Source organism: Medicago truncatula, chromosome 1 (genome assembly GCF_003473485.1).
Source record: "Medicago truncatula cultivar Jemalong A17 chromosome 1, MtrunA17r5.0-ANR, whole genome shotgun sequence".
In the NCBI taxonomy this organism is placed as follows: domain Eukaryota; kingdom Viridiplantae; phylum Streptophyta; class Magnoliopsida; order Fabales; family Fabaceae; genus Medicago; species Medicago truncatula.
The window spans coordinates 22,669,881-22,694,581 of NC_053042.1; the positions used below are offsets into that span (position 1 = coordinate 22,669,881).

Below are 24,701 nucleotides of genomic sequence, written 5' to 3' on the forward strand. Positions count from 1 at the left end.
GTGAACCTACAGCTTATATAGACTTAGGTAATGCTTGCAAGGGCGGTCAATATCTTAATCAAAGTAAAAATGATATTTCGGGTGGGAAATGAAAGGTTGTGAAAAGGGGATTTTTCTATGAACTTAAGTTGTGCTTGGGTTAATGTTGATGATCCAAAGACGGCTTAATTTCACGTATACATTGTCGATTAAGATTGGTTAATGGTTTTTAACTTGTCTATGTTGTTTCGTTTCAAGTTGGTACGGTGAATTGTTCATATGGTTAAGTGAAATTGTGTGAATGATATTGTTGATTGTTGATAATCAAGTTATTTATGTGATGATGAATACTATGATTTATTTGTGTGTGGGCATGTTTCCTTGGTAATGCAATGTTGTTGAGATAATCAATATAATTGGGTGTTGTCCTATATATTGAGGTTGAGATTGTGAATTGTTGTCGCATTATCGAGTCCTTATACATGTCCATGCATCATAGTCGAGTTGTTGTAAAAGGGCTGAGCTCTTTTACTTCGGAGATTATGTAAGGCGGGGGTGAACCCTTACATACGATGTGTTTTATCATCGGAGGTGACGACCTTTTGGAGATTTGGTACCACATGCATTTATGTGTCAATAAGTGCATATCATAACATGAGTCTTATGTGATATATGTGATTGGTGATGAAATGAGATGAATGATTATTGATGATGTTTGTGATTGATGATTGTGAATGAATATTTATGAATGGATAATTGTTCATATGATTGATGTATGTTGATATGAGCTATCAAGTTGTGATGTAAGTATTTATGTATGACTAATATTATTCAAGAACATGATATTATATGATTTAATTGTTATTTGAATTATGATAATGTAATACTTACCCCCAGTGGTTTTAACCGCCTACTTGCTTGTATGGGTGAGTAGACGTTGTGCAGGAGTAGTGCTCGGTGAGTCTTTGCTTGGGATATCGGGAGCTTTCTCCGATATCAGTGTTGAGTCGGCTCTGATCTAGGCTTGTTGTGTTGGTCTAGATTAGGTTATTTTATTTTCCTTTGGAATATTGTTTTGTTGGTGACTACCCGTATGTTTGGGTTTTTGAGATTCATCTTTGGGATATGATTTATTTGTTCATGACATGTACATATTTTGATTACTCTGGTTTATATTCCGCTGTAACTGTTGAGGTTTATATACATGTCTATTAGTTTTGAATTTTGAATGTGGCGTAGCCTCTATTTCTTGAATAAATGTATTATTCGCATGTTTAATTGCTTAAATAGAAATAGGAGCGTTATAGTGTCCACCAGTAATTCTTTTGTCTGTTTTCTTGTTTTGTCGGTGTCTTAGATTTTAGCACCTTACAATGTAAATATTTGGGTGGCTCTCCCTTTGCACGTCTTGTGCGGAGCATTCCACAGTTGTTTATATATATATATATATATATATATATATATATATATATATATATATATATATATATATATATATAATTTTAGCTTATTCAAAAAAATAAAATATTTCATTTTATATTGTCGAACAATATTTAAATCTAAGAAAAACTAATCCTGAATAAAATGAAAGCTCAAAACGAGTGTTGGATTAAGGTTTGCAATTTAATGCCCTTAAATACAAAAGGAATAAATTAAATCTACCAAATAAAAAAATAATCATTCATCACAGTCATAATTGATAAAATTATGTTCTCATGAAGAAAAAAAACATCCCGAGAGGAATGCATTCTCCTACAGAGCCACAACTTTACAAGGCTCTGACGCTGCCAATTCTACATTGAAGTGGAAAGCGTGCGGAAGCCTTCTCACAGAGAAGCCTTCCTTAATACATCAGTAAAGTACTAAGGTAAAATTGATAAGGGTACAAGTAAAATACTAGGGAGCCATTCAAGGCCCGCCAATAAGAGATCACTTCATAAAGTAACATCATAAAGTTATAAGTCGTCATTCATGGTTCGCCTATTGGAAATTACATCAAAAAGACGCCATGATTCGAACGCTTCAGCTAAAAATGAAAAGTCACCAAAGCTCAACCGTTAGATCTAAATCTAACAAAAATGAAGACGTCAAACGTAGCATATGCTAGTGAACTCGCCATAAGATTCATATACGATAGACGTCACCCACACTTTAATGTCTAAAACAACTTTACTACTAACCACTTTGCCTCATCCCAAGATAGACGTCCATAAGATTCATATACGATGACAGTGGACCATTAATCTTATAGCAAACCGGTTTGCCTTGTCCCAAGACTCGTGCTTGGGGAGCTATGAACTATCGACTTCATAGTTAATCATTTTGCCTTGTCCCAAGACTCGTGCTAGGGGGGTTGTGGACCGTCAATATATTCCTAAGGGCTCAAATACCCTCTAGAAAGGCTTAGGCATCCTCCAGAAAACTCTTGAGGCCTAAGAGCACCATTCCAGAGGAGCCGGCTCAACTAGCTTCTAGAAGCATCTAGAGCTTAGTAAAAAGACTTAAGGCCCAACTTGCTTGGAGCTTAAGTCACGAGAGAGCAAGCTCACGGAGGGCTATAAATACACCTCTTGAGAGCATTCTCAAGGCATCTCAAAAACAGTATAACCCTAGATTCTATTATTGTACTCACCGCAAGTACAACCGTATAAAACCCTAAAAAACATGTTAAACAGTTCGAATTTTAGCGTGTAAAAAATATCAGCAAAAAAAATGTTTTTCTGTTTACTGAAATTAAAAATAATGATGAAATAGTTATAAGAAAATATATATGTTAAGTATTTTGATATGAATAAAATTTAGCCACACCTGAAACAAAACTCCTCGATCTTCCCCTGTCTAGAATCTTCTTCATTTGGTCTTGAAAATTTCATTTGACGTTATTTATCCTTGGTCTTGCTAGCATTTGAAGATGACACTTTTTTATTTCTTGAATCTTCATCTGATTTGTCTTTTTTCTTATCATGGTTGTCATGTTTCTTTGGTAATTTACTCATTGTTCCTTTTATCTCTGCAACAACATAAATTATTTATCGTAAAATTTTGCACGCAAAGGAAATTCATAACACACATAAGAAACTATTCTACACTTCTGTCATGAAGAAGAATGTGATAAATAGGGGGAAAATAGCCATAAAATTGAAGGAAATCAAAACCTAGTCAAATAAACTTCAGCAAAATATATTTGGACATTAAAATAAAATATATTTGATATTAAGAATTAGTCACACATATAATATTTGATTTATATGCTATACAGGAGATCTAAAAGTAAAACAAGTAGTTGAAACACTAGCTTGTTCTTATTATTTATGAATTTTTGTAGGTTGATTAATATAACACAAGTAATTTCGGAGAAGAAAAAAGGAAAAAAAATAAAACCAAAATAAATATGAACATGCCACATTAGTTCATGAATATGAAAATACATGAGTGACCATATTTATTATTGAAATGACAACACATCATTGGATGCATGTGTAAAAATTTTACACTATTAATGTATAATAAATATTTGAGAAGAATGGAACCTCTCATGCATTTACTAGCTTAACATGTAAAAGTCAACTATTAAGTCGATCAAGGTAGTAAAGGTTAGAGAAGATCTCTATATTTCAAGGTAGTATTTGATATATTTGTTGTAACCCTTCATTTACAATCTTACAATTTGATTTGAATATTTAGAATATCATATCCTTTTCTGTCCTAATTATTGTCTCCATATCTATATGTCAACTAATCAGTTTATCAAGTGACTTTGAGGCACATGGATGTAACAGTTATTTTCTACCTGTAGAGGTGCTAAGGTGACATTTATTTTAACAATCATTGAAGTATTATTTTCTTGCCTGTCACTTTATAATTATATGGATGACTTATTTTAAATTCATATTTCTTTTCCAATATATTTTTTACGTTCGTGAAACTCAATAGTTTGGTTTTATTCCGAAGAAGAATATGATTTCACTCGTCCACTCAATTTTTATAGAGGTTTTTTTAATTTCATTGAAAATTTAAATGGTGTTTGTTAGGATTTTTTTTTTTTTTTTTTATGCAACACCTTAATCCCCAATAAAAATATAACATAAAATTCATTCATTTTTAAAGAGATTCACGGTAATTTCAAAATATTGTATACAAATTTCTTTACAAAAATAGGCTTAGTACATAACATCCGCACTTACACAAAATAGTTACCGAACAAGACTATTTTAATATAAAATTAATCACCAAATTAAAGGATACAATTATAATTGGTCTAAAGAGGAGTATTAGGAAAAAAATACAGAGTAATTATCTAGATAATGTAAGAAATAAATATTACAAATTATCTAGGTAATTATCTAGGTAATTATCTAGATAATGTAAGAAATAAATATTACAAATTGAACTTGCATAATATATTTTAATTATCAGCAAGCTCCAATTTGACTTTTACTTCGCTTACAAGAGGAGTAGAGGAACTCATATTTTGATTATCATAATTGATAGAAGCAGCATGTAAGAAATAATTATCTAGGTAATTATCTAGATAATGTAAGAAATAAATATTACAAATTGAACTTGCATAATATATTTTAATTATCAGCAAGCTCCAATTTGACTTTTACTTCGCTTACAAGAGGAGCAGAGGAACTCATATTTTGATTATCATAATTGATAGAAGCAGCATGCAACTGATCAACGGAAACAACAACTGAAACAAATGTTGTTGTTCCAACATTGAGTTTTTGAATCTGCAGATTTGTTCTCTTTGGGATCCTAGACATGTATCTCTTTTTTCTTTCTTCTTGAGTTTCAAAATTGTAGTGACTTGCCACATGACTAGCAAATTTTTGGGATGTTGAAATTACTTTTGTTGCACTTTGCACACGTGTATGATCCATGTTTATTGTGTGGCAAAGTAATTTCAACATCCCATGAATTCGATAGTCATGTGGGAAGTCACTACAAATCTGAAACTCTAGAAGAGAAAAAAAAGAGATACATGTCTAGGATCCGAAAGAGTGACCAAATCTCCGGATTCATAAGATCAATGATGGAACAACTACTTTTGTTCGAGTTGTTGCTTCTATTGACCAATCTCATGCTGCTTTTGTCAATTATGATAATCAAAATATGACTTCCCCTGCTCCTCCGGTAAGCGGAGTAAAAATTAAATTGGAGACACTAATAATTAAAATATATTATGCATGCTCAATTTGTAATATTTATTTCTTTCGCTATCTAGGTAATTACTCTGTATTTTTTTTTTCTAGTACTGATCTTTAGACCAATTATAATTTTATACTTTAATTTGGTGATTAATTTTATATCTAAATAGTCTTATTTGGTAACTATTTTGTGTAAGTGCAGATGTTAAGTACTAAACCTATTTTGAAAAGAAATTTGTATACACCGTAAATCTCTTTCAAAATTAATGAATTTTATGTTATATATTTACTAGGGTTTAAGGTGTTGCAATAAAAAAATTATTTTTAATGAACACCATTTCAATTTTCAAAGAAATTAAAAGACATCTCTATAAAAATTTTGAGTTGACGAGTGAAACCATATTCTTCTTTGTACTAACCAAATTATTGAGTTTCAAAAACCCAAAATATGTATTGGAAAAGAAATTTGAATTTAAAATAAGTCATCCTTATAAATATAAAGTGACAGACAAGAAAATAATACTTCTTGCTTTTTAAAATAAATATCACTTCTTGAATTTAACCCATCATGAAGAAATATTTCACAAATATTCAAACTGACATGCATCTTGAAAGATATGTTCCTCTCTTGTCTCAATGTATATGCACCTAGATGTCAACGTTAGATTCCTCCATTATTTGAGAGATCAAAGATCCTACCAATTAATTGAATGAATTCAACGGCTGATCATTGTCTACAAAGACACTAAAGGAAGAAGATGATTCAAAACTATATTTTAGAGTTAAGAAGCTGCATCTTAAAAAATTAATAAAATTGTAATAATTTTTTTTGTAAGCTTTTTTTTTCATTTATTTTTAAACTAAGAAAACACATATATACATCATATAAACCGATGAGAATGCAAGGGATCTCTAACTTTACCTGAGGTCCTGAGTTTGAATTCAGCTCTGAGAACGCAACATTGTTAAATTTCTTGTGGGACAGATTTTCCACTCAACTCAAGAGATTAGTCTATGTAATTGAGGGTGGAGTTTACCCTGTTCACACAAAAATTATTTATATCCTCTATATATATTTCGACAAATCCACGTTCATTTTAAAAATCAACTCACACAATTTTGTCATAAAAAAAAAAATCATTTACATAATTTTTAAAAAAATAAAATCTAAAAAAATTAACTCTGAATAAATTGAAAACTCAAAACAAGTGAAAGATTAAGGCTTGCAATTTAACGCCACAAAAGGAATAAATTACATCTAACAAATAAACAAATAATCATTCATCACATAGACAATTGATAAAAATATGTTCTCATGAAGAAAAAAACACACACCGAGAGGAATGAATTCTCCTACAGAGCCACAACTTTAGCTGCAACATTCACCGGAATACCTGAAATTCAAATAAAATAAAATCATAAATTTTGAGAATTTTTTTTACTGATATAACAAACCAGAATAATAATTTAATTCGGTTTCTAAAATTATGAAAACTTTGATATAGATCTATCCATGTCGATGTTTGTCTGAACTTTGAATTTGATATAATCAACAATCAACACATCCACGTACTCAAAGACGTTAGTGATATCTTGATCGCGATCCGAATATCCAGATCTTGAAGAATTTTGACTTTATAAAAAATTAAATTATGCATTGAAATATGGAACTTCCGAGTACGATTTGACTGGAACCAACTTCCTTGACCATGTGGAGGAATATAGTTGAGATTGTTTTAAGAAAACAATAGAGATTACAAGAAGACCCACAAATCGATTGATATGATGGGCTAAGGGAATAACTCCCTTTTGACAATATTTGAGGAATGACTTGGGAGTGAAATAAGAAAAAGAAAAGAAAATTATGTTTGATATTTGAGAAATTGATAACGGTATGCGATTGAAGACAATATGTGTTAAAAACTTTTACTTACGATTTATATAGGCAAAAAGACCAAGGACACAAAGTCTTGTAGGTAGAGACGTCAGTGATATCTTGATCAAGATTGGAATATCCAGATTTTAAAGAAATCTAAGTCTATAAAAAAATTAAATTATGCATTGAAATATGAAACTTCCGACCTTGATCTGAATGGATCTAACTAGGGGTGGACGCCTCGGTCGGTTTTCGGGTGAAAAACCAAAATTTGAGGTGACCGATGAGTGATGAAATCCCACCCATCTCCGTCTGTGTGGTGCACTCGGTTTGATCGGATTCAGTTTATACGGTTTGTCGGATACGACTGGTGAGTTGAATCGATTAATATTGATGAAGAAGGATTGTCTATAAAATACTGAAATAGAAAATCAATGGAAGACATGAGCAGGAAAGACCACATGTAACGCCCTAATTGTTATTTAATTATTTTTAGTTGATTTAAAATCTCTTATATGATTTTAAATGAGTTATGTTGATTTTGTGGTGTGGTGTATTTTATTAAATGGTTATTTTCATTATTTAATAGAATAAGTGGAGAAATAGAATTATTTTGGAGTGTGGGAGTTAATTAGGATTTAATAAAAATTAAGGGAGTTTAATGAAATAAAGGGGGAGTTATAGTTTTAGGAGTGAGGAAAAAGAAAAGGTCAGAAGCAGTTTTACGTGAAACAAGTTTTGGGAGAGAAAATCAAGAACAATGGTGGGAAGAACAAGTGGAGTCAGAGAATCCGATTGTTGTGCTTTTGTTCATCTAAATTAAGGTAATGGTGAGGCTAACCTTCAATGATTATAATATATGATTTATGAAAATTATTTTGATTAGAATTGTTCTTGAAAAATAAGAATTGGGAATTAGGGTTCTATACTGATTTTGGAAGAAAAGAGTAAGGATTCATGTTAATTATGCTTAGAATTCATATTCAGATCGATTTTAGGAATTATAATGTTGCTGTAATCCGAATTTGGAGAGGTTAGGATGGTTGGAGAAAAATTGGGGGAAATTGCAAGATTGTGAGAATGAGATGAATTGTTCTTGTTGATGCATGTTTTATGTTCCTTTAGATGCCTAATTGTATAATAAACCTATAAACAATCTTTGGAAACATGTTTGGGCATTGGGAGATCAAAATTGGGAGTTTTGGGGTGAAAAATGGTTTAAACCCGTGAAAAATTATGCAGAAACGATGACTGTTCGCTTAAGCGAGCCGGAAGCGAGCTGTAAGCGAACAGCTACTGTAAGTAGTTCGCTTAAGCGAAGACTCGTTCGCTTAAGCGAAGTGCCTTTTGACAGCATTTCTTATTTCGCATTCTTGTGTCTTTTTCACACGTTTCTGTTTTGAATTGGACTTTGGTGTAAACATGGAAGTTTTAGATAATTTTGTTAGATTTCCAATGGCTTTGGTTTGACTTTAAAATGATTTTTGGTTTAGGAGTTATGATTAAAATACTCCAAGTAGGTCTTAGGGAAATCTTATGAAAATTCAGCACAACCATTTCCAAGTTAATCCAAAACTTATGGGATAATTCCAAGGCTCAAAACTAGAAGTAATATGAGTGACATTAAGGTGTTTAAGAGTATTTAACCCATGTTTTGAGTTGACCCTTGGGGTAGGAATGGAGGTTGATTATAGTACTGTTGATGTTGAGTGAGTCAGATATAATATGATTTGATGTTGTTAGTAATGAGATATATTTGTATATGCATTATGTGGATTATATAAGATGTTTAAGTTGATGTTGATTATCATTTGATATTGTTATATCTTGAGATGTTTATGTGCTGCCTATGTTGTTGTTGTAAATTGATTAAGTTGCATGTGACGGTCTAAGATGTAAGATGTCGTTCAAAGTATTGGAGTCTTAAGTTGTTGATGTTGACCAAGTTGTGGAGTAAGTTATAATTATTTATGCACAGTTGTCGTTGTCTACGTTGTCGTTGATGTTGCCGTTGTTGAGTTTAGTGAATTTGGAGATGATTGAGTATGAAACCAAGTGAACATATACTATGTTGAATGAACTTGATGCATTAGTTTGATTATGATTAATTGTGTATTTTCTGGAATCATTGGATCAATTATGATGGATTATTGTTGACTGTGATGTATATTTATATTTAAATAAATTATACATGTTGCTGAATTCTTTTCAAAGGTTGAAGTATTATTAATTGGATTGTCGAGGTGAAGTCATACTTACATATATGCATTGATGAGTAGTGGTTGTCGTTGATGTTGTTGAGTTGTATGTAGATATACACAAGTGGGTCAGTTGCATAAGCATAAAAGTGGGAGAGCTTCGGCTCTGGAACGCCTTGTCGTTCAAAGCGGTGGAACACTAGTTGTTCAAAGGGGTGTTGAGCGGTGAGGACTTATGTCCTGATGAGAATGCTTTAACCATTCGACAGCGGTGTGGGTCACGGCCCTGAATATGGTACCACATGCATAGTTGCATTTGTGAGGAGTCTTAGATGTGTCGTCATGTCTTTGCATGAGTCGTTGTCGTTGGTTTGAATTTCCATGTTATTGATGATGTTGTTGATTATGAAATATATACATATATTGGATAATTGTTGTTGTTGTTGATTAAGTTGTGGTCTTCGTTGTTGATTGAGTTGTTGATTAAGTTGTTGTCGTCGTTGTTGAGTGAGTTGTTGTCGTTGTTGTTGAATCTTGTTGTTATCGTCGTTGTTGGTTGAATTAGTAAGTGTTACTAAAGTTAAAGAAGTAAGAACATTATTGTTGAATATATGTAGATGTTTATATTGTTATGATGTGATGATTATGTTGTGTCGTTTATATTATTATGAGAAGATGTTTATGATATTGATTACGATGTTATGATGACTGTTTATGGTGTTGAATATGAGGTTGTTATGATGTTACATGATGATGATTATGAATGTTGTGTTGATGATTATGTGATGTTATCTATGAGTTGTTAAATGTACTTGATGATGGTTATGTTAAGTTGATAAGTTGTCTTTTATTCATGAATTGCTAATGGAATGTTTGATGAATAATTATTATTATGAAATGATGATGTTACGTATAGTTGCTAAGTTGTCCTCTATTCATGAGTTGTTAATAAGGTGCTTGGTGGAGAATGTTAATACGAATTAATGATGTTGTTATGTTGTATATGAACTATGAATATGATGTTATTACGTTGTTTATGTCATTGATTATGAAGTTGTCATGTTGTATACGAATTATGAGTATGATGTTATATGATTATGATTAAGATGTTGATTATGAAGTTAAATGATGCTGTTATGATGTTGTTTATGATATCGAGTTATGACTGTTGATATGATGAGTACATGATATGGTTTAGGAGTCGTTAAAAGAATTATTATTACTAATTGATGGAGTTTAAGTTGTTAGATGCATTTGATGAATTATATATTATTATTATTGATTGTGAATCTCACCGCTTCTGCTTGAAAATGTTGCCCTTCGTATGGGTAACTTGCAGGTAATAAAGATTAGTAGGAGTGGTGGCTCAAGTGTCTTAGGGCTCTGATACGTAACAGGATGGGAAATTGTTGCTATGTTTATCATTCCTTTATGTGTCAATTTTGGAACATGTTGTTGAAGCTTTTATTGTCGTTGAATTAATTCCGCTGCAAAGTTTTAATTATTACGTTGTTGAAATTTGAAGGATAATTATTTAATTATTCCATTTGTGATTTTTAAGAAAAGAAGTGTAACATTCCGTTTAATGTGTTTTACTCTGATTAATTTATGAAATTTTTATGTTGGGAAAACGGGGTGTTACACCACAAATAAATGAATCTAAATACAAATGGAATAAGAAAAGAAATAAATCAGATCAAAATCAACATTTTCAGCGTGGATCTGATCTCCTAGTGCATTCGTCATCGTTTAATTTCCGAGTTACTCTCTGTTTATGTATTCTTGAATTTGTGTTGTTGTTGTTGATGACGAGTGTAAATAATTAATAGTGGAGGTCACCAGAATAAAGAGATCTGGAACGAAGGAGCAAGGTCAAGGTGAAAGAAACGGTGGAGATCTGAGTGAATAGAGAAGAGTAAGAGTCTATGTGTGGCGGCAGTTAGGAATTGGTGTGGTTACAGAGAGATTGTGCAGCTGCTAGGGTAACACATAAGATTATATAATTATATAATTATAAAATATAATAACAATATATACTGGGTCGGTCTGTATTGGTAATCGTTGGGCCAATAAACACGGTTCAAACCGACCCGTAACTATCCATAATAAGCCGTCCTTTTGAGTCCACGTGACCCGCCGACCCATTTCACCCCACCCAAATCAGTTTCAACTGGGCTGGTTATCACGGTTTCGGGCGGTAAAGAAATTTTTTTCCATTCCTAGATCCAATGTCATTGACTATTTGTTGAGATTTTTTAAATAAACAATAAAGATTACAAGAAGACTCACATACCTATTGATACAGTAGGGATAAGGCAAACACTTCTTTTTTACTAAATATGAAGATTAATCTGAGAGTCTAATAGATGAAAAGGAAAAGAAAATTATAATTGAGATTTGAGAAATTGACAACGGTATGAGATTGAAGACAATATGTGTTAAAAATTATTACCTACAATTTATATAGGCAAAATGAGTAAGGGCACCTAGTCACTATATGAAAATCTAAAAATTGAAAATTTAGTGCCAATCATACAAATCCACGTAACACCCCACGATTAACTTTTTTAATACTAGGTGAAAAAAGCCGAATAATATTTTTCAAATAATAAAAATAAGACTTAAAACTTATTGACTTTAAATTTCACAAATAAATAATTTTCTCTTTAAATTTTCAAAATATTAGATCAGAGGTGTCTTACATCAAAATATAAAATGTCATAATGACACAAACCTCACTCAAGTTAGAACATTTTTCTAGTGGCGCTCAAACACCTTATGGCAATGGCCTAAAATGTCACAACACATGTGTTACACATTGCTTACCAGTATATTGCTATATTTTGCAGTTTCAATCCAATAGAACTCAACCTTGAATTTCATTCAAAACTCAAGATTTACACAATTCCATACCATCTTAAATTCTCCACTTTATTGGACAATTTCCATATCAATTTTTAATTTTTCTACAACTCTTTCATCTTGTTGCAATGAATAATTCCTCCCTCCCGATTACTCTTAATTCCTTTCAACAATCCAAACTGCTTAATCCACTTCCAACTTTTGTGTTCATCAAAAAATTCAACATCCAAGTATATATCTTGAAACACTTCATCATTGTCTAATCGTTAGTGTTGCCAAATTCTTAATTCCATAACATGACACTACTACACCTTGCTCCTCTCAACGAACCATTTTTTTTCTTTCATAAAGCTAAAATTAATTAGAAAAACCAGGTGCAGCCTGAACCACTTACATCAAACAGTTTAAAAAACAGAGCAAAAACAGCAAAAAGCACCTCAAAAACAAAGGGAGGGCAAAATTTAACTGTAGATAGTCTAGAGTAAGCTAACCCTATACTATCCCTATAAAGAATAGCTAGAATGGAAGTGGGGGGTGTGGACCACCATTGAGAGGAGAACATCGCGAGACCCTGTCCATTCTTTGCTAAGGCATCTGCAACCTGATTCCCTTCCCTGAGCACATGGACACAAGAACAGTCAATATTATTGCAGAATTTCAAACAGTTATGCCACCTAACTCTCATCTGCCAGGGAATCCCTGTGTTTTTTCTGAAAGCATTGACCACTCTAATAGAGTCGGTTTCCAAGCATATTTGGTTCAGTTGCATCTCCATAGCAGTTTCAATAGCTAGTAAGCAAGCAGAGAATTCTGCTTCAAGAGCAGTAGCATGCCCTATGTTACTAGAAATGGCTCCTAGAAAGGTACTATTAGAGTCTCTGATGACAAATCCAACGGCCCCACAAGACTGAGCCCCTACAGTTGAACCATCACAATTGAATTTAACCTTATTAGCAGGTGGTGGACTCCACATAACTTCCTGCCTTATGATTACATGTTTTGTCTTAAAAGGAATATCAAAAAGCCTAGAGACTTTGTAGTCATGCATATTGGAATTGCCTTTTGTTAAGCAAAGTCTATAGCTAAGCTTAACCTCAGCGAAAATTGTATTGAACAAAGTGGGCATGTTCTGATGTTTATCATGGAAACGTCTCTGATTTCTTTCAATCCAAACGGCCCAGATGGTGTGGATGATAGCTGATTATATTGCATAATTTGTTGAACCATTTTGCTTCCTCTTCTCATAGAGTTAAGCAGCAGATTTAGACAGCTAGAGAGATTCAGAGGTATATCCAGACCCTTGCTAAGCCAGTCCCATAAGCTAGAAGTGATAATGCAATCAAAGAATATATGTGATGAGGATTTAGCCTGTTTCAAACAAAAACAACAACCAGATACAATGATGCACCCTCTCTTTCTCAAATTCTCATCTGTAGGGATTTTGTTATGGAGAAGCCTCCATGTGATAAAAGCTCTAGATGGTGGAATGTAGCTGTTCCAGATAATGGTGGCCCAAGAGACTTTGGGACCATTGCCAAATAAAGATGAGAAAGCAATTTTGCTGGTTAGCTGACCATCAAGAGCTGAAATCCATTGAAGAACATCAGGAATGTCATCTGTAGGCAGGGTGATGCTCTGAAGCAGGGTCCTTGTGTTGTATGTATATAGGAAGGCACCAAGTACCATTAACTATGAAGTCAGCCACTTTCAGCTCAATGTCAGGGAGCAGATGTGGAAGAATATTCCAGTGCTCAGCTATAGATGAGTCCAACCATTTATCAGACCAGAAGTTTATGGTGCTGCCATTTCCAACAGACCAGATAGAGTGGTCAAAGATGTACTGAATATTGGGTTTCAAGACAGGCCAAACAAATGAGGTAATATAATGAGCTTTAGGTGTGTAGTTATTGAGGAACCTGGCCCTGCAAATGTGAGCCCACTGCTCATTAGAGGTGACAAGTTTCCAAGCAAGAAGGAGAAGAGAAGCTTTGTTGACCTGTGCAGGAAATAGTGCATATTTTACGTTGATAACAAGTTCCAGTCCAAATGAAATTTCTCATGTACTTTGCAATTTCAGAGAGTAAACTAGTAGGCCACTTATATATATGGAAAGAGTATCTCAGCATGCTACTAATCACTGCATTAACAAGTTGAACCCTTCCCATTAAAGTGAGAAGTCTTCCTCTCCATGCGTTAAGTTTGATCAAAATCCTGTCCACCATAGAATCCTGTCCACCCAGGTAAGTGAAAGGTAGACTGCCATGCCTGAACCCAGTGATGGAGGTAATATTATGGATTCTAGAGAGAGAGATGGCACCAGTGTAAAATTTACTCTTTTGAGCAGCTTCTAACCAGAATAACTACCATAAACCTCAAAAAGCTGCATTATGTTTCGGACATTATTAGCGGTTCCTTTGCAGAAAATTAAAATATCATCTGCATACGAGCAATGACTAGGAATGTACATGTTTCTAGTGGCTCTTATCTGAGACAAATGACCATCCAAAACCAAAGCTTCAAGCCCCCTGCTGAGAACTTCTTCAGCAAAACAGAAGAGGAGTGGAGATAGGGGGTCTCCCTGTCTCACACCTATTGTACAAGAGAAGAATCCAACAGCTTTACCATTGATGTTAATTGAAAGCTTAGCAGACTGTAATATAGTGAGAATCCAAGTACAGAATATTTGACTAAATCCAAAACATTGGAGCACATGTATGAGGAAATTCCAGTTTATGGTGTCAAAAGCTTTTCTAATATCTACTTTTAAAGCTATATTCCCTCCATAGGTCTTCTTGTGAAGCAGATTTGCAGTTTCAGAGGCTATGATGAGGCAGTCTTGAATGTGCCTACCAGGTATGAATCCTCTTTGGTGAATGGAAATGATTCTTGAGGCAATGCTACCCAACCTATCAGCAATGATCTTGGTAATGATTTTGAACTGAAAATTAGTCAAAGCAATGGGTCTGAAGTTATCTAACTGATCAGCTCTAGAAACTTTGGGTATGAGAATCAGGAGATTAGAGTTCAAATTAGGAATTATGTAGTTGTGCAAAAAGAAATGTTGTGTGGATTTCACCACATCCTCCCCCACAATGTGCCAGAAGAATGGGTAAAAATGTCCTGAGTATCCATCAGGACCAGGAGCTGCATCACCATGAAGGTCAAAAACTGCATTTTTTATCTTTGTATGAAGGGGAAGAGCTGTGAGCATGTCATTTTCAGCATTAGTGACAAGTTGAGGAATGAGTCTGTTGGGAAGATCATTCTCCTCATACTGAATATTGGCAGAACAGATGTTTGTGAAGTACTCCAGCACATGTGTTTCAATCTCTGTAGTGGTAGTGAACACTTCATCACCACTCTTGAGAAGACTGATAAAGCTTTGAGCCTCTCTGATTTTTGCACTTCTATGGAAAAACCCAGTGTTCCTATCCCCTTCAAGAAACTTAGCATTCTTATATTTGTCCTTCCAGAACATGTTTAATAGAGTTAGAGCATGACTGTAGTTGGTTAGGCATGTCAGTTCCTCCAAGGATCTATCCGTGCTGAATCCCAATTGGTCAATAGCAATCTGGCCTTCATTTAGCTGTTCTTGAGCCAAATGAACCTGTTGGTGAAAATCTCCCACAACAGTTTTATTCCACACCTTTAGCTTAGGTTTCAGGCTTTTAAGCTTGAAGTGAAGCACATGCATAGGTGTTCCAGTAATAGGAATATTCCAGTGAGCAGAAACAATGGCCTCACAGCTTTCAAATTATGTCCAAGCCTTGAAGAATTTGAATCTTGGAATTATATTGATAGGAATGTTCTTGTAAAGTTATAAGTAAGGGGAAGTGGTCAGAGAAGCATTTAATCAAAGTGTTACAGCTTGATACAGTCCAGTTATCAATCCAATCCTCATTACAAATGGCTCTATCAAGCCTTTGTGCCATGAAAGCCCTACCTTCTCTTTTGTTAGTCCACATAAATTTGACACCATTAGTTTCAAGGTGAACCAGAGCATTCTGATTTGACCATTTCATAAATTCAAAGCAAGCAATTTTTAAAGGAAGTCTTCCCCCTAATCTCTCATGTGCTCCCAAGATTGAATTGAAATCACCAACAAACATCCAAGGTCCATGATGAGCTTGGAGCAGATTAGACAAATTGTAATACCCCACATGTAAAAATTTAGTATAAGTTCTTTTATCTTTGGAATTTTTTTTAAGAGAAGGGTAAAATGAAAATTGTGCATAAGACTTTTCAGGACCGAAACATATTATTCCAACGGACAACGGGGAATGAAATATACTGCGTAAAACTTTACGGCACTTTACCGGATATTTTCGTTTGGAGAAAATGTAAAAAAGGGCAAAATTGTCATTTTACAATAAAAGGTGTATATAAGACAAATTGTATGATTTTTCTACAAGTTTCTACTACTTTCCTACTGAAAAAAAAAAATCTGAAATTATCTTCCCCTTCCTCTCTATACCATCGCCCCTCCTCTCTTGCTCACCAATCCATCAAAAAAAATTTCATTCTTTCAAGTGATTCTTCATGTTTTGCTAATTTCTTGAGCATAGAACAAAGGGAACTATTAGAGGGTTTATTCCTTCAATCTTTTCTCACGTGAGAAGTTGTTCATATGCACTCTAACAAGGATCTAAGAGGTTAAGAACGGAATTGGTGATATTGCAAAGAGAATTGAAGTTTGGAGCTATAATTTGAACATAAGAGGCAAGTTTGAGCATGTTGGAGCAAGACACAAAATCTAGGGTTTGGGCTTTTGATCTGAAGCTTGAAACGAAGCATGAGCTGCCAAGAAGTGGAAGCTATGAGCTGAAGCATAAAAAGGGATTAAAGTTCCAAAATAGATTATTTATGGGACTGAAATGAGAATTTTGTATATGCTGGTTGATAAAGTAGGAGTATGCCGCAAGTGGGTTGGACTGTTTTAGAAAAGGAAAGACCTATAAGCTAAGGCAGAAGCTATTTTGGAAAAGTGATTATGGAGTTTTAGAGATAGAAGAAGCTGCAAATTGTGGATAAGTTGCTTTCAATCTCCAGGAATGATTCACGGTGAGTTCCTTTAGTTAGTTAACTCTCCCTTTGAATAGTTTGAATCATGTCATTAAAATTGTGTTATTTACTTTTACTCAATACAAACGAGATTTTAATGGTTATGCAAAGTCATGATAATGTGAATGAAATCTTGTATGATATCAATGTTATGCGAAGTCATATGAATTGGTTCTAACAATAAAATGCTAAGCAAGACAATTGATGTATATACTTATAGAAATTATTTGAAAGAAAAATTGAAAGGAGTAACATGCTCGTAGAAAGAAAGAAAAAAAAATAACAATAAAATTGAGAAAATATCTGTTTGCTACAACGAAGAGATAATGTAGCCTATGAGGTACGGCTCATAGTAACAAATGCAAAAACTCCGTTTGCTACAACGAAGAGATAATGTAACCTATGAGGTACGACTCATAGTAACAAATGCAAAAATTCCGTTTGCTACAACGAAGAGATAATATAGCCTATGAGGTACCGCTCATAGTAACAAATTCAAAAATTCCGTTTACTACAACCAAGAGATAATGTAGCCTATGAGGTACGGCTCATAGTAATTAATGTGAAAACTCCGTTTGCTACAACGAAGAGATAATGTAACCTATGAGGTACGGCTCATAGTAACAAATCGAGAAAAACTTCGTTTGCTACAACGAAGAGATAATGTAGCCTATGAGGTACGGCTCATAGTAATAAATGTGAAAATTCGGTTTGTTACAACGAAGAGATAATGTAGCATATGAGGTACGGCTCATAGTAATTAATGTGGTATATATGCACACATTGAAATGTATAAAAAAAAAAAAAAAAATAATGACATGAACTTTAAGTAAGAGTTATGATTATGATTATGATTATGTGTAAAAATAAGAATATGACATTATGATAGAATCATTATAGTATTAGGTAGTGATCCTAGTTATCCCCGATCGCTCAGTTATGTGTGATAAAGACTGTATAAACCCGAAATGGGTTAAGTTTAGAACAGATGGCGATCCTAGGTTCCCTGCGATTGCCTACAACCTAGGATAGGTGCAACTCACTGAGACATCCTGTCTCACCCCAATCCCTTTTATTTATTTCAGATATTCAGGTTGCTAGATGACAGAATGGTTCGTGGTGAAGAGGCAGAAGTTGTCGGATCATAGGAAGTTCACGTCAATGGTATTATTTCAGAGGTATAAGACGAGCATTTCCATATTTCATTAAGAGGAAATTTTTATTATTGAAATTTTAATGTATCCAATGCCAAGTTTAACACACATGCTAGATATCCTAGGTAATGTCTAGTAGGGGTGTTTCAATTTGGTATCAGAGCAGGTCGATTCAGATCGTGCCTGGGTCATTAGAATTCAATAAAATGCAGTGGGACCATTGAGTTCCGGATATTTATTCTAAATGTCATGTCTAGCTGAGCCTGATCAACTCAGACTAGTATATGATAGTTAGAACAAGTGTCTGAGAGCTGAATAGGGCCTAGGAGGAATGAAGCGTCCGAAGAAGAAACATCATGGTGTTATGTTTTGTGATGAATCTTGTTAAGGAAGTATTTGACTCCAATTGTGGCTGGTAACTGCGAAGCTTAAGATTCTTCGAGTATATAAGGGAAATGTTGTGGGTAAGACGGATTACTTTAATGTCATTGAACAACACTTCATATGTGGATACAAGAGAAGTAAGATATTCAGGACGATTAAGGGATGATTATAACCTTAACAAGAGCAGTAGTATAAGAAGCATAAGCTAGGTATAAAGAAAAGAAATATTTCTGAAGGCGTAAATAAGGATGCGGGATCAGGAGAGGAACTTGACGTGAGGGAATTATTAGACGGTTAACAGAATTTATAAGTGCTCAGGAGAAGTAGAAGATGTAAGAAACACTCAAGATTTTAATGTCTGAGTTGTTAAGTGAATTAATTGGAAAATTAAGTAAATTATTTTAGAACAGACGAAAATAACCCCTTTACGGAGTGGACAACGCAAACTAGATAAACTATGTCAGATTAGCCACATTCCCCGAATCTTAAGTGCCAGATTTATGAATCACGAAGTGAAGGTGCTATGCGGCGTAAGAGTCAAGAAGGATGAATAAAGAGTAGTGCAAGGATCTTTTATGGGTCAAGTAAGATTCAGATGTATTTTTATTGACAATAATTATAGAGAAGTTAAGATAACGGGAGTTGTACACGAGAAAACTAAATTAGACCCCGTATCTATCACAAGTTATTAAGTTGTCTTCTGAACTAAGAAATACAAGTTTAGCAGTAGGTGGAAAGAGATCCCGGTAATGGCATGAGACAAGATGTAATTTTCGGTTGAAACGGAAAATAAAGATTTAATAATAAGTTATCGGAGTTCAGTGAATTAATGGACGAGTAATGTCAAATTCTTTCAACAGAATGTGTTACCGCATGAATATAATAAGTTGATGTGTTAATGATTAATCAAGATTTTTGAATTTGAAAATCATTTTTAAGGTTCTGTTATAGGAAAGGATGTCGCTAGTGCTAATGAGTTAAGAACGAAGTAAAGTATTAAGGAGTTAAACATTTTCGTCCGATGATTTTTCTTATGCAAGTGTCCTGAAAACCAAAATAATGAATTTTTGGAGTTGAAGCTATCTCATAGGAGATCGTAAGTGTAATTGCCACTATGACAAGACTGAAAATAAGCCTCACGCTGTCAAGTACATTTGAGTATGTAAACAAACGAGATTTTAATGGTTATGCAAAGTCATGATAATGTGAATGAAATCTTGTATGATATCAATGTTATGCGAAGTCATATGAATTGGTTCTAACAATAAAATGCTAAGCAAGACAATTGATGTATATACTTATAGAAATTATTTGAAAGAAAAATTGAAACGAGTAACATGCTCGTAGAAAGAAAGAAAAAAAAATAACAATAAAATTGCGAAAATATCCGTTTGCTACAACGAAGAGATAATGTAGCCTATGAGGTACGGCTCATAGTAACAAATGCAAAAATTCCGTTTGCTACAACGAAGAGATAATGTAGCCTGAGGTACGGCTCATAGTAATTAATGTGAAAACTCCGTTCGCTACAACGAAGAGATAATGTAGCTTATGAGGTACGGCTCATAGTAACAAATCGAGAAAAACTCCGTTTGCTACAACGAAGAGATAATGTAGCCTATGAGGTACGGCTCATAGTAATAAATGTGAAAATTTCGTTTGCTACAACGAAGAGATAATGTAGCCTATGAGGTACGGCTCATAGTAACAAATTCAAAAATTCTGTTTGCTACAACCAAGAGATAATGTAGCCTATGAGGTACGGCTCATAGTAATTAATGTGAAAACTCCGTTTGCTACAACGAAGAGATAATGTAACCTATGAGGTACGGCTCATAGTAACAAATCGAGAAAAACTTCGTTTGCTACAACGAAGAGATAATGTAGCCTATGAGTTACGGCTCATAGTAATTAATGTGAAAACTCCGTTTGCTACAACGAAGAGATAATGTAGCCTATGAGGTACGACTTATAGTAACAAATCGAGAAAAACTTCGTTTGCTACAACGAAGAGATAATGTAGCCTATGAGATACGGCTCATAGTAATAAATGTGAAAATTCCGTTTGTTACAACGAAGAGATAATGTAGCATATGAGGTACGGCTCATAGTAATTAATGTGGTATATATGCACACATTGAAATGTATAAAAAAAAATAAAAATAAAAAATTAATGACATGAACTTTAAGTAAGAGTTATGATTATGATTATGATTATGTGTAAAAATAAGAATATGACATTATGATAGAATCATTATAGTATAAGGTAGTGATCCTAGTTATCCCTGATCGCTCAGTTATGTGTGATAAAGACTGTATAAACCCGAAATGGGTTAAGTTTAGAATAGATGGCGATCTTAGGTTCCCTGCAATTGCCTACAACCTAGGATAGGTGGAACTCACTGAGACATCCTGTCTCACCCCAATCCCTTTTATTTATTTCAGATATTCAGGTTGCTAGATGACAGAATGGGTTGTGGTGAAGAGGCAGAAGTTGTCGGATCATAGGAAGTTCACGTCAGTGGTATTATTTCAGACGTATAAGTCGAGCATTTCCATATTTCATTAAGAGGAAATTTTTATTATTGAAATTTTAATGTATCCAATGCCAAGTTTAACACACATGCTAGATATCCTAGGTAATGTCTAGTAGGGGTGTTTCACAAATCCATCCATAGCTGTCTTCTAGTAGTGTATTTGGTGGAGGCATATATAGCAGCTGTGTATATAATAGACCCATTTGAAATGTAAGATAGAGCAATGCATTGTGCACTATTGAAAAGAATGTTGGTATTAATTTGATTGCTCCACAAACACCAAATTTTGTTGTTGTCATTAACCACTGAGTTTTGAAGATGGAGCCTATGCCAATACCAGGCAGGTATCTGATTGTAAGCAACAATAGGTTCAGCCAGAAAAAGAAATTATGGTTTATGAGACTTAACCAGTTGAAACAGATGCACTTGGGTGTCAAGATTCCCAATGCCTCTAATGTTCCAATATATGTACTTCATTGTGGAACACTAGTTTGAGTAATTATTTGACTGCCAACCATTAAAACTTCATGGGTTTCTTGCAACCATTCCATACTGTACTTAATAATTCTTCTGTTCAAGGGCACTCATTGTTTTGATCGGCCACACACAATAAAAATACACTATTAATGTCTATGAAACAATGTCCTCAAATCATACAATATAATAAAGCAAAGTTAGTTCTTTGGCAAGTTAGACATTTGTCATCTTCTAAGAGCATCCTTCCTTGACACTCTTTCTAAATTATTGCTTAATAAGGAAACTATAATAATTTTTTATTTTTTTTAGGCTGTATTTCTTTATTTAATATTTTTACAATTTTTTTTTTTTTTGTAGAAACCAAAAAGTTTCCATCTTTTTAATTTCCAGCAGATTGAAAATTAACAAAACTTTCAATTTCCTGCTTAGAATACTACACCCCATTTTGATAATATCAATCGGGTGACTTTCAAAGAATGAAAATGAACAAAAATTTCAATTTCCTATGGAGATATATATTAGTGTAAAAATCGCTAATGACAAGTGCCAAGGTTGCTAAGATGATGAATCAAAGCAATATTTTTAAATTGTTTCTTTCTCCTTTTTCCCTTTTATTTCTCTAACTTTGTTACTTTCATTTTTTTGGTTAATCGCTTAAGCTAATGTATATCCTGGTTTTTGTTATATTTCAAGTTTATTTTGATCAAAAAAATAATGTATATCAAATAATCTATTATGGTAGATCTGACCAACAGAATTTGATGTGCCTCAAATTCGAGTTTGTATTGTGTTTCAACTTATTATGGTGTTCCTCTAATTTCTATTTATCGTTTCGGTGTAGGTGCTGGAAATTTCAAGGAGCTAATAGATATGAAAGGAAGAATTTTTTTTTTTTTTTTTTTTTAAGTATCGTTGGTTGGAAAAACAAGAATGTACCAGATTTTTGGATTTAGTGGAAGTGATAGTTCTTCTGACCTTAATGTTTTGTTGATGCTATTTCCACCATCATCTTTTTTGTTTTTGTAGAAACGTTTCGGTTCAACTTTTGTGTTGCTCAATCCAAATTGATAGTCCTATGAATTTCCAGCTATAAATTGTTGTATGTTTCTTCTCTCCATAATGGTAGAGAAAATGAATTTTGGGATAGCCTATGTAGGAGGATTCTGGACTACTCTTCTGTCATGGGTTAATCTATAACTATATCTTACACATTGTTTCAGTTGATGATATTATGCAGACAGATTTGTTGTCGCATCATAGTAATACCATTTTAAGCTGCTTTACCGGACCTTCAATTAAGTGTGATTGAATTATTATTATATGATGATTAATTATAATATCCATTTAATTTTTTATGCAATTCATAAAATGCACTTTTTGTCATTCAGGGTGCATTCATTTATGACTTCCTATGCTTCTTTTTTTTTTTTTTTCCTTTCATTCTTCAATCCAATTCTCGAGGATGCCATATTCCGCCCTTTACTTTTCATGAATGGTTAGTTTATATAATTTCTATGAATATGCTTATAAAAAAAACTATGATTTTATTATATATTATTAGCAGCCTGACTTATTTCTATTATTTTGGATTAACATGGCGTGCAATTTTGTGCAATCAAAATTCAACTTTAAATTGGATCGGTAGCAAATTTTTGGTGCAAAATTGGGAAATCCAAGAGGAATTTGCGCAAAGGGACACGATTGAGAGAAGAATGAAGAGGTTACATTGAAGTATGGTCGTGTTTCTTTGTTAGCTGTTTTACTGAGCATCACTGTCAGACTTGATGTTGCTTACTGTTTACAATGGAGTATATGAAAGAAGATTTTTTTTGAACAAGCCAAAAAGTATATGAAAGAAGATGTTTCATATTTATTTATTTTTTTGAGGGGGAAAGATGTTTCATATTGTTAAATGCAAATGATTATTATTTATTTAATCAAAAGTGACCGTAAAAATTGATTTAGTTGATTTCATTGTTTTGGTTGGTAGTGTTATGGTGCTAAACAAAATTATTTGAATTCAAAACAATTTGGGATATAAAGTATAAAATATTTGAAGCTAAATTATTAGTGAAATTTAATTGAAATACATCATAAAGATTCGGCTTAATTGCACTTTTGGACCTCTATCTTTCCAAAAGTTGCGGTTATGGACTCCTAATTAATTTAAATACAAAACAGCCCCCTCTGTTTTGATTCTTTGCCAGTTTTGGATCCCCAAGATAAAAAATAAAAATAAAAATTGACACGTGGCACCTCACTTAGGGTGCCACGTAAGCGTTGACCGAGTCAACAATGGACTGGGGGTCCAAAACTGCCAAAGAATCAAAACATAGGGGGCTGTTTTGTATTTAAATTAGTTAGGGGTCCATAACCGCAACTTTTGAAAAGATAGGGGTCCAAAAGTGCAATTAAGCCTAAAGATTCAACATCCTCTCATTTTTATGTGAAACTTTTCATGTTTAATAAACTCTCAAAACCTTTCCATAAATTTAAATCAATTTGACATGTGAAGTATAAAATATTTTTTTTAATTTCAATAAAATATTTCCGGTGTGGTACACGGGTATACACACTAGTCCTTAGTTAAATACCAGCATAGAAAAATCTTAATAGCGCATTTGGCAATTCCTTTCCAAAAAAAAAAAAAATCAAAAACATCATTTTGATTTTCCTTAGTCATTTGCACAAAAAATATTTTTCCTTAGTGATTGGTCATTTAGCAACTGCAACTTGTATTTAGAAAGGAAACAACAAAAGTGAAAGGTAAAGATAAATGCTTAACAAATCAAAAACATGTTCTAGGTGTCGTGCATGATTTTCCTTATAAGCCAAATTTTCCATGAGTGTAGTCCCATCTGAGTTGAGGTTATGACCATGTCCTTGGCTTTGCCAACTTGAATTAGAAATGGAACATGTTGTTCTACTTTTTAAGAGGAATGGGAAACTTTCATCATAAAAATAATAAGAATTTACACATTAAGGGCTTGTTTGTAGAGGAAATAAGAGACATAACATGT

General features: G+C 33.4%; 1 protein-coding gene, 1 long non-coding RNA gene and 1 pseudogene across 2 annotated transcripts; 1 reads left to right on the forward strand and 2 right to left on the reverse strand.

Annotated features, from left to right (window-relative positions):
* Positions 1-12,429: 12,429 nt before the first annotated feature.
* On the reverse strand, positions 12,430-13,116 carry LOC112418572 (uncharacterized). Its single transcript, XM_024774975.1, has one exon. The coding sequence runs from the start codon at positions 13,114-13,116 to the stop codon at positions 12,430-12,432; it is 687 nt and encodes a 228-aa protein (XP_024630743.1).
* Positions 13,117-13,133: 17 nt separating this feature from the next.
* On the reverse strand, positions 13,134-15,762 carry LOC112418571 (uncharacterized; annotated as a pseudogene).
* Positions 15,763-16,390: 628 nt separating this feature from the next.
* On the forward strand, positions 16,391-23,655 carry LOC112419294 (uncharacterized). The gene is made up of 4 exons (XR_005646723.1): positions 16,391-17,129; positions 18,215-22,232; positions 22,523-23,176; positions 23,327-23,655. It is a non-coding gene; the product is annotated as an uncharacterized lncRNA (long non-coding RNA).
* Positions 23,656-24,701: the final 1,046 nt, after the last annotated feature.

Bases quoted from the DNA above. Each gene is read 5' to 3' on its own strand.
- LOC112418572 (XM_024774975.1), bottom strand. From the start codon at position 13,116: ATGCATGACTACAAAGTCTCTAGGCTTTTTGATATTCCTTTTAAGACA.